This window comes from Ctenopharyngodon idella, chromosome 22 (assembly GCF_019924925.1).
Source record: "Ctenopharyngodon idella isolate HZGC_01 chromosome 22, HZGC01, whole genome shotgun sequence".
NCBI lineage: Eukaryota > Metazoa > Chordata > Actinopteri > Cypriniformes > Xenocyprididae > Ctenopharyngodon > Ctenopharyngodon idella.
Window position 1 is genome coordinate 26,371,525 of NC_067241.1, and position 14,279 is coordinate 26,385,803.

The 14,279-nt window shown below is 40.8% G+C and overlaps 1 protein-coding gene across 1 annotated transcript; it reads left to right on the forward strand.

Annotated features, from left to right (window-relative positions):
• Positions 1 to 597: 597 nt before the first annotated feature.
• Positions 598 to 14,204, forward strand: pigt (phosphatidylinositol glycan anchor biosynthesis, class T). Its single transcript, XM_051879432.1, has 12 exons — positions 598 to 1,125; positions 3,929 to 4,106; positions 4,264 to 4,391; positions 6,445 to 6,545; positions 6,633 to 6,719; positions 6,835 to 6,922; positions 7,433 to 7,530; positions 7,704 to 7,860; positions 8,070 to 8,270; positions 12,791 to 12,956; positions 13,114 to 13,197; positions 13,287 to 14,204. The coding sequence occupies exons 1-12, from the start codon at positions 747 to 749 to the stop codon at positions 13,537 to 13,539; spliced, it is 1,920 nt and encodes a 639-aa protein (XP_051735392.1). The 5' UTR covers positions 598 to 746; the 3' UTR covers positions 13,540 to 14,204.
• The last annotated feature ends 75 nt before the right edge of the window (positions 14,205 to 14,279 follow it).

Genomic DNA, 14,279 nt, shown 5'->3' on the forward strand with positions numbered 1-14,279 from the left:
ACTGGATCTTGATGTAGCATCCAAGAGCAACACTGCAGGCAGAGTCTTAGTCACATAAGCGTTTTTGTAGGAATTAAGGTCTCATTTGCTAAATTATTATTAATATCTATAATATTATTCATAACATCAGATAAACTGTTAATATCAACACAATATGACACTAAAATTGTCACAAGTTACTGGTGTACCTCTGCAGAAGGGGCCAATGAACGAATCTTAATGAATATTTTGAACCAAACGAATTCAATGAATTCTAATCACTAAATCTTGATACAGCATCCAAGTGCGACACCGCAGGCAGAGCCGTGTAGTTACAGTGAAATTAACTAATGTCGTGTTAGCAGCGTTCTTCTAAGAATTATTCATCATTACTTGCTTTATTATTAATAGCTAAATATTAGTCATAACGTCAGAACCCCCTGTAATATAATTTAAAACTGTAAAATAACAGTCCAGTAGTAATGGGCTTATATTGAGTTTCTGGATAGCAATAGAGTGACTCTAGCATTTCTTACTTTACATAAATACTGATATTTATAATAATACTGATATTTATTTACTATTAATTATAATCTTGTGCACTGTTGAGTGGAATTTACCATAAACAGAAGAATCTCTTCTCCTGTTGGTCAAATTTTAGATTCTTGTCTCCCATTGGTCAAATTTCTACATACCCTTCGTTGATTGGTCTATGCTGCCAACCACATCCAGGAAGTGTTGCAGCAAGAAGGGAAGCTGTAGCAAAAATGGCAGCGCACAGGTGCGGTTTGTCTCTAGTAATCATTTTGATTTTTTCTAGTTTAGCTCACCCTAGTAGCTGTGACACGCATGAAAAATCAAACGATAATGTAGGAGAAAAAGAGAGCGTTTCAGACGCTCTCCGAGAAGTTAATGCTGATGGCAGTATCACTGGAGAGGATCTGAATGAAAGGCAATGGCAGTCGACTGATGTTGAGGTGGACAGAAGCGATGGCACCGAAGACAGCGAATCTTTTAGACCAGCGCCGGCGAAAGATCAGTTTCAGGAGGAGCTGGTCATCCGGCCCCTGCATTCCGGGGACATTTATGCCAGCTTCCAGTTCCGCACACTGTGGGATACTGACTTCCTGCAAGAGGGACAGAAAGGTGAGTTTATCATCTCTGTAGAACCCATCACCCAAAGAATTTGTCTTTGTACATCACAAAGCATGCTAGCATATTACTGAACATGCACGGGATGTAAAAAAGAAAATAGTTTTAGAAAAATGGAGTCAAATCTAGTTCTTCATTCAAACAGGGTGAGTTGTAGCTTTTACATGAAATCAAAAATGGACCATTCTTATTTTTTGGAATGTTATGTAATAATATGGAATATTACAGTATTTATTATAAATGATTTATTTGTGCACATCATTAAGCAAAATGACTTCCTCGCTCTTGCAACAACAACTCTGATGACGTGTTGAATGGCGCGAGGTGTTTGACAGGTTGGGGTGTAATGTGACCTAGACATCCTTGACAGGTTTTATAAGATTCTATGATGACAATAATGAATGCAAACAAGCTATTTCAGACCACAATAAATACTCCAAATGTCAGACTCTGAGATGTGCTTTTTGTACACCATCAAGAAAATAACACTTGTCACATGAGATCGCAGCAATAGCAGACCACAATGATCCAAACCATTCTATGGACAAAATCAAGTCCCGTCCTGCATTTTTTTTTTTTTTTTTCTTGTCTGAGAAGCTGCTTTACTCAGATATACAGTATCTCAAAAGTGAGTACACCCCTCACATTTCAGCAACCATTTTAGTATATCTTCTCAAGCGACAATACTATAGAAATGAAACTTGGATATATTTTAGAGTAGTCAATGTGCTGCTTGTATAGCAGTATAGATTTACTGTCCTCTGAAAATAACTCTATACAGCCATTATTGTCAAAATAGCTGGCAACAAAAGTGAGTACACCCTAAGTGATAAAAGCTGTATGTCGTTTAACCGTGCAAAGCCACATGTCCTATTCATCATGTTCATGTTTTTGTCTGCTTGATAGGACCATACAAATGTGTGGATCTTGTATTAGAGCAGTTAAAATTTGGTGCTTTGAGTACAATTCTCTCATACTGATCACTGGATATGGCACCTCATGGCAAAGAACTCTCTGAGGATTTGAGAATTAGAATTTTTGCTGTCCACAAAGATGGTCTATAAGAAGATCGGTAACACCATGAAACTGAGTTACGGTACAGTGGCCAGGGTCATACAGAGGTTTTTCAAGACGGATTCCACTCAGAACAGGCCTCGCAGGGGTCGATCAAAGTAGTTGAGTCCTCGTGCTGTGCATCAGGTTGCAGAAGCTGGCTTCAAAAAACGGACGCACGAGTGCTGCCAGCATTGCTTTAGAGGATGCAGAAGTGGAAGGTCAGCTTGTCAGTGCTCAGACCATACGCCGCACACTGCAACAAGTCAGTTTGCATGGCCGTCGCCCCAGAAGGAAGCCTCTTCTGAAGCTGGCTCACAAGAAAGCCCGCAAACAGTTTGCTGAAGACAACCTGTTCAAGAGCATGAATTACTGGAACCATGTCCTGTGGTCTGATGAGACTAAGATAAACTTGTTTGGCTCAGATTGTGTCCAGCATGTGTGGCGACGCCCTGATGAGAAGTACCAAGAAAATTATGTCTTGCCTACAGTCAAGCATGGTGGTGGTAGTAGCATCATAGTCTGGGGCTGCATGAGTGCTGCTGGTACTGGGGAACTGCGCTTCATTGAGGGAAACATGGATTCCAACATGTACTGTGACATTCTGAAGCAGAACATGAGAAACTGGCCCGAACTGCAGTTTTCCAACATGATAACGACCCCAAACACACCGCCAAGATGACAACTGCCTTGCTGAGGAAGCTGAAGGTGAAGGTAATGGAGTGGCCAAATATGTCTCCAGATCTGAACCCTATTGAGCACCTGTGGGGCATCCTCAAGTGGAACGGGGAGAAGCGCCATGTGTCGGTAACATCCAGCATCTCTGTAATGTCATTATGGAGGAGTGAAAGAGGATCCCAGCAACAACCTGTACAGCTCTTGTGAATTCCATGCCCAGGAGGATTAAGGCAGTGCTAGATAACAGTGGTGCTCACACAAAATATTGACACTTTGGACACAGTTTTGACATGTTTACTTAGGGTGTACTCGCTTTTGTTGCCAGTTATTTAGACAATAATGGCTGTATGTTAAGTTCAGAGGACAGTAAATCTGTACTGCTATACAAGCTGCACATTGTCTACTCTAAAAGTATATCAAATTTTAATTTCTATAGTATTGTCCCTTGAGAACATGGTTGAGAGAATGGTTGCTGAAATGTGAGGGGCGTATTCACTTTTGTGAGATACTGTACATCACAATAGGGAAGAACAGACAACTTCACAACTTCAGTTTCAAGATGACTTTAAATGAAAAATCCAAGAAGTTTCTGTTTTTAGAAGTCTTTGTAGTCGATCCCCCTTCCTGATGGATCCAGTCACTGTTTCTAAACCAATCATTTTTAAGTGGAAGTATTAGAATTGTGCAGATACATAATGTACTGGCATGGGATAATCTTCTGATGAAAAAAAACTTCTCAACATGTTGACAACATGAACCAAACTCTTCCAGGTCTCAGCTACAACTACAATGTTTGAGGGTCAAAGTAGACGTTGTATGCGGACAGCCAATGAAGAACATAGATTTGCATTATGCAAATTTGTTACAAACCTATGTAGGCTTGAGCAGGAGGTGAGACTGGAATTGTTTCAAGCAGTTCATATCCGTTTCTTTCTTTTGGGAGACAATAACATTATTTATTGTGCAAAAAGCAGCTATATTACACACTACATGAAAGGTAATATCTGAAAAAGCATAGTAGCGGCACTTTAACATTTGTTTTCATGATTTGTCTTTTTGCCTACAGTTTCTCATTACCGGCTGTTCCCCAAATCCCTTGGCCAAGTGCTTTCCAAGTTTTCAGTGCGAGAGCTGCACATCTCCTTCACGCAGGGCTTCTGGAGGACCATGCAGTGGGGGCAGCCCTTCATCCCCTCTCCACCTGGAGCAGAGCTGTGGGTCTGGTTCCATCACACTGTCAGCGAGTGAGTAGTTATGTGTGCTTAAATCAATTGTGAAAATCATTTTAAAGTGTCCCAGATTTATAAGCATATTATTTTTATTCTGCAATTTGAGCAGAATGAAATTTAACCCCAAAATGGATTAACAGTCCACTGACTTTTGTTGAATTTGAATTCTCAGTGTGGATGGAAACTGGAAGGAGCTCACCAACGTCCTCTCTGGAATCTTCTGTGCCTCTCTGAACTTCATTGACCTGACCAACACAGTACAACCCAGTGCTTCTTTTAAACCACTGGGTCTGGGAAATGGTATGGCCCTTTTAATTCATTATAAAGGGGCGTTCACATTGACAGTGATGCATTCTGACTTGCACTGATTTAAAGTTGGCATGAAATCATTTCTAAATGCATGTTATTGATCTCATTGTGAGAGAGACTGAGAGATTGCAATTTTTTAATCAAAATGGCATAACTGGATCTTCTGGTGAAACGACAGACTTCTCTCTGGTGACGTATGCAGGACTTCTATCATTTAGTCTGCTTAAACCCCATCCATTTCTTACAATGGACTGCAAGCTTGCATGAAGATCTGCCTCCATCCAATCATCAACTGATGGACAGATCCATGGAAAATATAAAAATTATTGAAAAAAAAAAAAAAAAAGTAGGGCAGGGAGCCCTACTTTTTTTTTCGTTTTCAATATTTTTTATATTTTCCTTTTATCATTTTAATTTGAAAGTTTTAGTAATTAGGGCCCGAGCACCGATGCGTGAGGACCCTATTGTAATTGCTCAGTCAATTCTTCTTCTTCTCTGAAATTGAATCGCATTTTTGAGGGCCTAAACATGCTCAAAAACTCATGAAACTTTGCACACGCGTCAGAAGTGGTGAAAATTTACGTCTGATATGGGTTTCAGAATTAGGTGTGGCAAAATGGCTCGATAGCGCCACCTACAAAATTTCAATTAAGTGGCCTTCATGCTTCGTTTCATGTACAGGTATGAAATTCGGTAGACACATGTAACAGCCCAATACCTACAAAAATGTCCCTGAGTGCAAATTCTGAAAACCCAACAGGAAGTGAGATATTTTGAATTTTCTCTGCAAAATTTTTGCAGTTTTTGCCATTATCAGACGTTGTACTTTAACAAACTCCTCCTAGAGCTTTAATCAGATCAAGGTCAATTTTGGTCAGTCTAATCTAAAGGCCTTTGTGACATTAAATTGCGAAGATCTTGAGTTTTCGTTGAAGGGTGTGTCCGTGGCGGCCTCACAAAGTTCAATGTTGCGCCATGAAACAGGAAGCTGTTGTAACTTGGGCATACAATGTCCGATCGGCCCCAAACTTCACGCTTTATTAGAGTCCTGGCCTGAAGATGTCTACATGCCAGTATTCAGTTACAGTCATAGCGCCACCTGTGGGCAACAGGAAATGACATGTTTTACACTGTGATTATCTCCTCGTAGAAATTTAACCAGATCAACATCATATTTGGTCAGTCTAATCTTAAGGCCTTGGCGACGTTAAATTTCCGAAGATCTTAAGTTTTCGCTGAAACCGTCCGTGGCGGCCTGACAAAGTCTGATGTTTCACCATGAAAGAGTAAGCTGTTGTAACTTAGGCATACAGTGTCCAGTCTGCCCCAGATTTCACGTTTGATAAGAGTCCTGGCCTAAAGACATCAATATACCAATATTCAGTTAGTCATAGCGTCACCTGCTGACAACAGGAAATAGCATGCTTTGCACTATAATTCACTCCTAGAAACACATTTAAATGAAGTACCAAACATGTTAAATCATGCAACACTTGGCTAAGTGCTAATGTATGTGATTAATGCCACGAAAAAGGAAGTTGTTGTAATTCAGGCAAACAATGTCCGATCTGCCCCAAACTTCAATGGTTTGATAATAGTCTTGGCATAAAGACATCTACACGGCAATATTCAGTAATAGTCAAAGCGCCACCTGTTGGCAGCAGGAAGTGTGGCACGTAGAAATGACTTTGCCATGTTTCTCCTGTATTTACTCGCTTACATGCATGTTACCCACTGTTCACTGTTTTCCTAAGGCCACCGGGTGGTGGTAGCCCCGGCTGCGAGGGCCCTTTCATCGCTGCTCACAGCTTTAATTTGTTTTTAATTTGATGTATGTCACAATACGGAAAAAAAGACATGTCGCTTCTTCTGTTGCTTTGCAACTTTGTTGAACCTTTAGGTTTCAGTCAATGTCACATCAGCAGGATATTTATCTTTATTTAAATTCACCCAGATAGCTCACACTATATTTTTAAAGCAACAAATCAAAGTTTAAACTTTTTTTTTTTATGTACTTGATAATGATATTTTTGTCTCTAAACAGTTACAGATCACCGTTTTCTACGTTACGCCACATTACCACGTGAAATTGTCTGCACTGAGAATCTGACGCCCTGGAAGAAACTTCTCCCTTGTGGTTCTAAGGTTCAGATCATTGCCTGTGATTTTAATAATTGGTCTTTTAAAAGAAGGCATTAAATGCATTGATTTAAGCCTTTTTCTTTTCTGCAGGCAGGTCTGGCGGTTCTCATGAAGTCAGAGAAGCTGTTTCACAGCAGTTTCCACTCTCAGGCGGTTCACATCAGACCCGTCTGTCAGGTAAGGTTCTTTTCAAAGCTTTCTTTAAAAATACAGAAATTATGTTCTGGCACAGACTGTACATTGTCTGGAAAATTCCTTGCATCCTGATGACTCTCCAGATTTTCTCTCTTAGGATGATCAATGCACAAATAAAGCATGGGAGCTGAGACAAACTCTCAATGTTGTGTTTGATCTCTACACTTCAGGCCAAGGCAAAAAGGGTGAGTAATAAATGAATGTTTGGTATCTATGTTTGGTTCTTTGGTATCTGGCCTCAGTCATTTTTCCAATGATGTACCTAAAAATGTCTCCATTTCATTGTTTTCGACCATCAAAACACTGCATTGTATTAATGTTGTGCAACGCTGTCAACATCAACTCAGTTTCTTCACCAGCGCAAAATGCACGTGTACTTTGGTCAGAGTGGAATAAATGCGATTCAAGTGTTTACATGTCTGTTTATTGCAATTAAACTCAGCATACGCCACATTTTACAATGATTATGGTTGCTACTATTTTTAAGGTTTAATTGCAATCTTGCCTAAATCTCATTATCACATTGAGGGTGCATGTAAACATAGTCAATGAAATATTTTGAAAGACAATGAATCAAAAAAAGTGAAATCTAAATAGAGAAGTGTCATAAAAGCATAGAAAAGGCCTTACACACCTGGAGCAGTACTATGCTCAATCCATCTGCATATTAATTTCTATCTACTATCTTTTCACAGAATGGTCCCTGTTTAAGATGTTTTCTCGAACTCTGACAGAGGCATGTCCTCTTGCTTCCTCTAGTAAAGTCTATGTGGACATCACAGACAACCCTGAGGTGAAACAAAGACAATGAATACTTTCTATCTGCTTTGTGATGCTTTAATATTCTTGTAAATGGGAAATAGAACCTTTTTTTTTATTGTAAATTCCATTTGATCATTTTCCACTGTAGTTTTCTTCTGTTTTTTTTTTTTGTTGTTTTTTAGCATTATGCTGTCTGTCCAACAGGGGGAGCTGTTTGAGTTGAGTCCTGCCACTCCTCTGCTCAGGCAAGCTGTGGTGCTGGGGGATCGCAGGACATATTCAGTATATGACCTGACCAGAGCGGAGACGTTTGGCCAGTTACATTCACTCAATCTCCTACTGCGCTGGAAAGGGGGTAGTGGTATGAATAAGTTTAACAGATGGTGTCCATTTGATGGACTTTATACCTATTGGTGCCCTATTATAGTCATTGTAAAACTATGATATCAAGTGACAATAACTGGAACTATTTATGTTCTTGTTACAGAGTAACAATCTTATGTTCTTTGGAACATACTCATTTTTAAATGTGATTCTATTAATCTCTGGTTCTTTCACCTTGTGCTTTAGGTGATATGCTGCGTCCTCTGCTGCATGCAGAGCGGTACGTGGCTGGTTTTGGGCTGCAGACAGGGGAAATTCACACCGTCATCTATAATAACCACCCATACCGGGCTTTTCCTGTACTGCTGATGGATTCAGTGCCCTGGTACCTGCAGCTGTACATTCACACCCTTACAGTCACCAGCAAATCCCGTGATAACAAACCCAGTGAGTTTATTCTAAATTTATTGTGGACTTTATGTATGGTTTGTATATATTTATTGCTTGTTTTAGGGCAGTTCTTCAATTATGGGTGATTGTTCTCCCTCGGTAGAAATCGCATTCCAGGGGGGGAGAAATGGGAACGCGGGGGCACCGCGATGCGACCGCAAAGGGCGTATTTTGTGTGTGCATGCCACTGCTTCACACAAAATAAGAAGCGTCCGTTTTCATTCTAGAAAATCACTGTAAGAGCTTAATAAAACACAGTGCAAGTGTGCATTAAAGTCCGGTGTGAAATGATTCGCGCAGACATAAACGAATTTCGGTAGAATTGAGGGAGCATTTTCTTGGAAATCAAAATTAATCCACCTCATCTTCAGCGGCTCAGATTTGGATTAATCCATCCAGCTACTTCAACGCTTGGAAGACATTCTCGTCAGTGCAGCAATGGCGGACTGTACAACTGGCTGTGAACTCGCTCAGGGCGGTTCTATGTTAAAACGGCAGTCTGTCAGTCTGTCAACGTTCGTGGGCGGGGCCTTTGGCTAAAGTGACATCACATTGCCAGAGATCTGGAAACGGCTTGTTCTGAGACACTGCTTATGATTTATGGGGATTAAAAAAAAAAAAGGAGTGGTTGGATTTTTATCATTATTGGGTGGTTGTGTACACACACTGCCAACACACGTTTATGTCCAAACGAAATTCAAAAAGTGAATTTTGCATAATAGGTCCCCTTTAAAGAGTTGCATTCTCATGTTTAGGGATGCAACGATACCATTTTTTAAGGACCGAGTATGAGTACCAATACTTTTTTTTTTTTTTTTTTTTCTGGTACTCGCCGATAACGATGCCTATACATTTAATAATTTCTCTTTTTTTTTTTTTTTTTTTTTTTTTTTTTTTTTTTTTTTTTGGTGATGTTGCCGTTTTCCAAGCAAAATGAATGTTGGACAGCTTCTTTATTATTACTCTAATGAAAAAAGTAATACATTTTTATGTGCTTGTCACAAACTTAAATACCAAATATTTCACAGTGTCCAATAACCTTCAAAGGGCATAATTACCAATATATATAATTGTTGTTATATAAAAAGAAATTTACAAACAAATTACAAACAATACAACAAATACAAATTAAATAAACTTGTTTTTCAGATACAGTAGGTTTATACCATGTATACATTTATTTAACATCTTTTGTTGTTTTATTAACATTGACAAATATTTAATTAGGCTACAGTCCCTTTAAGACCGAATCTATGGATACTGACACACATCCTGTTTTCACCCAAATGTTTACGTCCACTTAAGCCATAACCGACTGTATTTACGTGAGATACTCCACATGATAGACATTTTGACAACTATGTGTGCATTTGACCATTCAGGCGCAAACAAAACTGATCGCACACAGTCTGAGACAGCGCACACGCGAGAGAGAGCACTTCTGGTTTGTGCCATTCAGCGCGATTCCGCCTATCCCGCCTTCACTAATCGATAACGAATTGAGATTGAAAGCATGCAGTTCGCAATGTTCGCAATTCTTTGGTGAAAATAAACAGCAAGTAAACAAAAAGCATGTGTATATTAGATCTGTGTATTAAACATCAAACAACAAAGAAAAACAGAAAATCGCTTACTTGAATTTCTTACTTGAATGCTCTGGCGAGAAGATAAACATGGCGGACTGTGTACAGCTCACTCAGGATGAGGTCTATGCTAATAGACACATGGCAACAGGACGCAGTGTCTCGTTCCCCTTCTCAGGAACCCATGGTTACATTTGTAACCTGAGACGTACTCTTTTGAATGGGAACTCGCAATGCGTCTGACATAATGCAGTGACATAAGTCAATAGGTGCGTTTACATGGAACATTGTAATCGGTTTAAAAGTACTATCCGAATGAAAATGCTCCATATAAACACCCCAATCGGAATAAAAATGCCCAAACCGAATGAAATTGTAATCGGTTTGAGAGGGGTGGGATAAACCTTTCTATAAACCGAACAAAATAAAAATTCTGCCATGTAAACGAGTTAAACCGATTACTTTGCGTCTACGTCATCACGTCATGAGGTCGGGGTCATCAGAATGCACAATTGCAGCGGCAAAATTAAACTGGAGTAAAACTAAAACCAAACATTTATTAAATACACTGAAGGAACTCAGTTTAAAATTACTACGGACCTTCATCCACGCGCTTCTGCTCCGGAGGAGTGAGGGATAGTATTGAGATGCTCCTTAGAGATGCACAGCCACCGAACAGGTCAGCTTACCATCAGCATACCATCCAGCAGTAATATGCTACAAATTCATGCTGTTGCTTGATTAAGAGCAACACTTTACATAAAAATAGCGCGCATAGAAATAATGGAACTCCATGTTGACAGGAATTAAAGGCGGCAAACAGGACATAAGCTAATGTGCGCATGTCACAAAGTTATTCCGATTGAAAGCGCCGGTACATGTAAACACCATATCGGATTAGATAACGTCTCATGTAAACAGTCCACCGAATCTTTCAATCGGAATGATTTTAATCGGAATGACAAAAAAGTGTACATGTAAGCGTGGCTATTGACATCAATGGAATTAACCGGAGTCAAGTTCCCCGTTCTAGCGGTATGCACCAGTGGTTGTCATAGACTGTATCCCTATGGCTAGAAACCCTAGCTATGAAGGGCAGCTTAGCACAGGGCCTGGTATAAAATACCTCTAAGGTAATATGGCCAAGGACAAAACATCCTGCTTACCAAGGAGGCTAAGAGAAGCCTTATACTTGATACTGCCATCCAAGTGGATCCCTTGGGGCGGAGCCTTCAGCAGGAAGAACCTCTAAAATGAGAGGAAACCTAACAATTCCACCTTGAGGACAGTTAACCAGGGAAGCTCCAAAAGAGAACCTACCACCCAATCTGCTGCCCTCACAGAACTCTCAGAGCGGAGGCTTCAGGATAACAACCCTCTATAGTGAGGGGATACCTAACTACGCTCTATGCTACAAGACCACCTCACCAGGGAGGCTCAAAGAGAGCCACACAACTCAAATCGGTATCTAATGCGTAGCTCTGAGGAGCAGAGTTTTCAGCATGACAGCTCTCTAAATTGAGAGGAAACCTGGCAACGATCCCCAAAAGGGTGGTAGAACCAAGGAGGCTCAAAGAGAGCCATACAACCTGGCGCAACCACACCAGCTAGGCTCTAATAACTGAGGTCTTAGAATAAGACCTAGCAACATAAAACACCAAGACTGGGGGATCTGGCAAGATCTGGCCCAGTTCTGCTACCGCCTCAGGGGGGAGCCCCTGACCCTGGTCCACCTCTTTCAGCAGATCGGCCTGGCTACCCTGCAACACTGTCATAGTGTGTAGCGCAGCCCCGGCCTGACCCGCTGCCGTGTACGCTTTGCCGTTCAAACGTGATGTCTCGCTCAGCTGTTTGGTCGGTAGAGTGGGAGCCTTTAACGTCGATGCCTCTCCCAGCGAAAGACAGCTAGCCAGTGTCTCTTCAACTGGTGGCATCATCTCATATCCATGCTCATGCATCCCCTCCACTCTGGCATAATTAGCGTGCTGAAATGAATGAATACGGGCTTAATATGACTTTCTTCACAATCTTTCCACCTCAGCGTGCAGATTGGGAAGAAATTGAAGGCTCACAAATGCTGAGCAATTATGGCTGGAAAGATATGGCTCGTCTAACCAGCTGCGAGTGAGCTTGTATCTCTCGTGCCGCCATGGCAGGATCGGAGAATATAAGCAATAACAGATCCTCGTCCAGCAGCTTGCCCTCGTCAGCTACCGAAGAATGAGAAATAGCCATACCTCTCTTGAATTCCTCAGCTAGCTTCATCTGAGAGCCGTCTTAGTCTCTTCTTCGCCTCAGCTGAAGCAGGTATGGATCTGCGGGGAACAGATGATTGTTCCAGTTTCCTCGAGACAAGGGACAAACGAGAGTGGAGTTTTTTCATGGAAAAACTCTCACAGTGCTCACATTCAGTCCCCTGGAGGACTGAGCGAGCATGCTCCTCGCCCAAGCAAATCACGCACAGCTCGTGTGTCATCAGGTGTCAGATAGCGCTGACACGGATGAACACACTTCCTGAAAGATGTAGCTGCCATATTACCTTCAACACGTCACAACAAACAAACGGCTCCTTAAGAAAAGAAAGAGGACGAAGTGTACTACAGCTGCCCTATTTACACTGTGGTCACACCGGAAGTGACGTCATGGGCTATCTCCGGCCAAAGTCATTGTCATGTTTAGACACGTGCCTATATACTTAGAAACTTAAGCTTTTTATGTAGAAAACCTTTTTCTTTTTTTAATTCTTAGATTTATAAATTTATTGTAGTGGGGAACGTCTGAGTAGGGAAATGTACATTTTCAACATTCTTTAAAGTGAGGGAGTATAAAAATCAAAAGTTTAAAGCTATTAGAAACTGTCCTTTTTCAAGTCATCCTTAGTGGACAGAAAAAGGAGCATAAAGAGTTTATAGACTTTTGTTTCTTCTCCTGTAGGTTACATTCACTACCAGCCTGCTAAAGACCGCCATCGTCCTCATCTACTAGAGATGCTGATCCAGTTACCGCCACACTCGATGACAGAGGTCACTGTACAGTTTGAAAGGGCCCTTCTCAAATGGACTGAGTACACCCCTGATCCCAACCACGGCTTCTATGTTGGGTAAGACTCTTCCTTCTTAAGTATTTTGAAAGATCCAGGTTCTTTTGTAATTCATGACTAAATATAAATCATAAAATGTCATTTTTGTTGTACGAATGTTACACATCCTGTGTGCCACTCCCTATATCTGACTGATGTGCCATAAATGTTATTGCAGGTCCTCTGTGGTCAGCGCCCTTGTGCCAAGTATGGTTGCAATGAACACAAACTTCACACTAGACCAACCTTTGTTTAGCAGTTTGTAAGTATAAACTGGCCTTGGTGTTAATAGTAAATAAGCATACTGTATTTGTTTTGGTTCTTCATAAATTTTTCACCTCTGACTTCCAGTGTCCCAGTCAAAGAAGAGTCAAGCTACTTTGTGCGAGTGTACACAGAACCCCTGCTGGTAAATCTACCCACGCCTGACTTCAGCATGCCTTACAACGTCATCTGCCTCACCTGCACGGTGGTTGCAGTGGGCTACGGCTCCTTTTACAACTTGCTGACCCGCACGTTCCAGGTAGATGAACCGAGTCCACCGCTGGCCAAACGCTTGGCCAACTTCGTTCGTCGCATAAGGGGAGTGCCACTGCTGACCTAACTGCCGAGAGCAGGTCTGACGCCTGAAATGTCCATGTTAGGCAGCTTAGAGAATTGTGACTCTAAAATGGCATCTGGTGGAGTTTTAAGATGCTTTTCAGCCCTGGAAGGACTTGACGCCACTGTTCTGAACTTTTGTTGAGCAAATGAGCTTCCAAGACGTATTAGCCTTTTTTTTTTTTTTTTTTTTTTTTTTGAGCCCCATAAGCAAAGATTAGCCACTTTTTATTTTATTTTTTATTTTTTTATTTTGTTTTGTCGAGTCATAAGCATAAACATAGCTTGCTGGAACTGCATGGTTTCGGCATCTGGGAGAAATATACATGGAAGAATGTGATGTTAAGTCATCTCAGTTTACGCCACTCCTTTGAGAGCATTTCACAGAAACACAGACACTACAATCCAGCTACTGAAAATGGATGTCTAAGAATGTGGCATATATTTTCTACTTTATGTAATGCACTGATATTCAAATATGTGTTGTTTTGAAGGACTGGACTGTTTTTAATGTTTTGGCTTTTTTTTTCGTGCATTTGCCTGTGGGCAGACCACATAATGACCTCCAGACTGGATGTTATTGAATTCAAATTCTGAAGCATCTCTTTAACACTGGTTAACTTTCAAACTTTCACTGGTTAACTTAATAAAGTGACTGAAAACCCATAACATGTTGGGAATGGTTTGCAGAGATTTTTTTTACATGCCTTGAGAGATTGAGTAAGAATGTAGTGTTTTCATCTA

What these genes read in the sequence shown, in the direction of transcription:
- pigt (XM_051879432.1), top strand. Translation starts at nt 747, where the DNA reads ATGGCAGCGCACAGGTGCGGTTTGTCTCTAGTAATCATTTTGATTTTT. An exon ending in ACATCACAGACAACCCTGAG is followed by an intron (nt 7,531 to 7,703) that starts GTGAAACAAAGA and finishes TCTGTCCAACAG; the next exon opens with GGGGAGCTGTTTGAGTTGAG. An exon ending in CAACCTTTGTTTAGCAGTTT is followed by an intron (nt 13,198 to 13,286) that starts GTAAGTATAAAC and finishes TCTGACTTCCAG; the next exon opens with TGTCCCAGTCAAAGAAGAGT.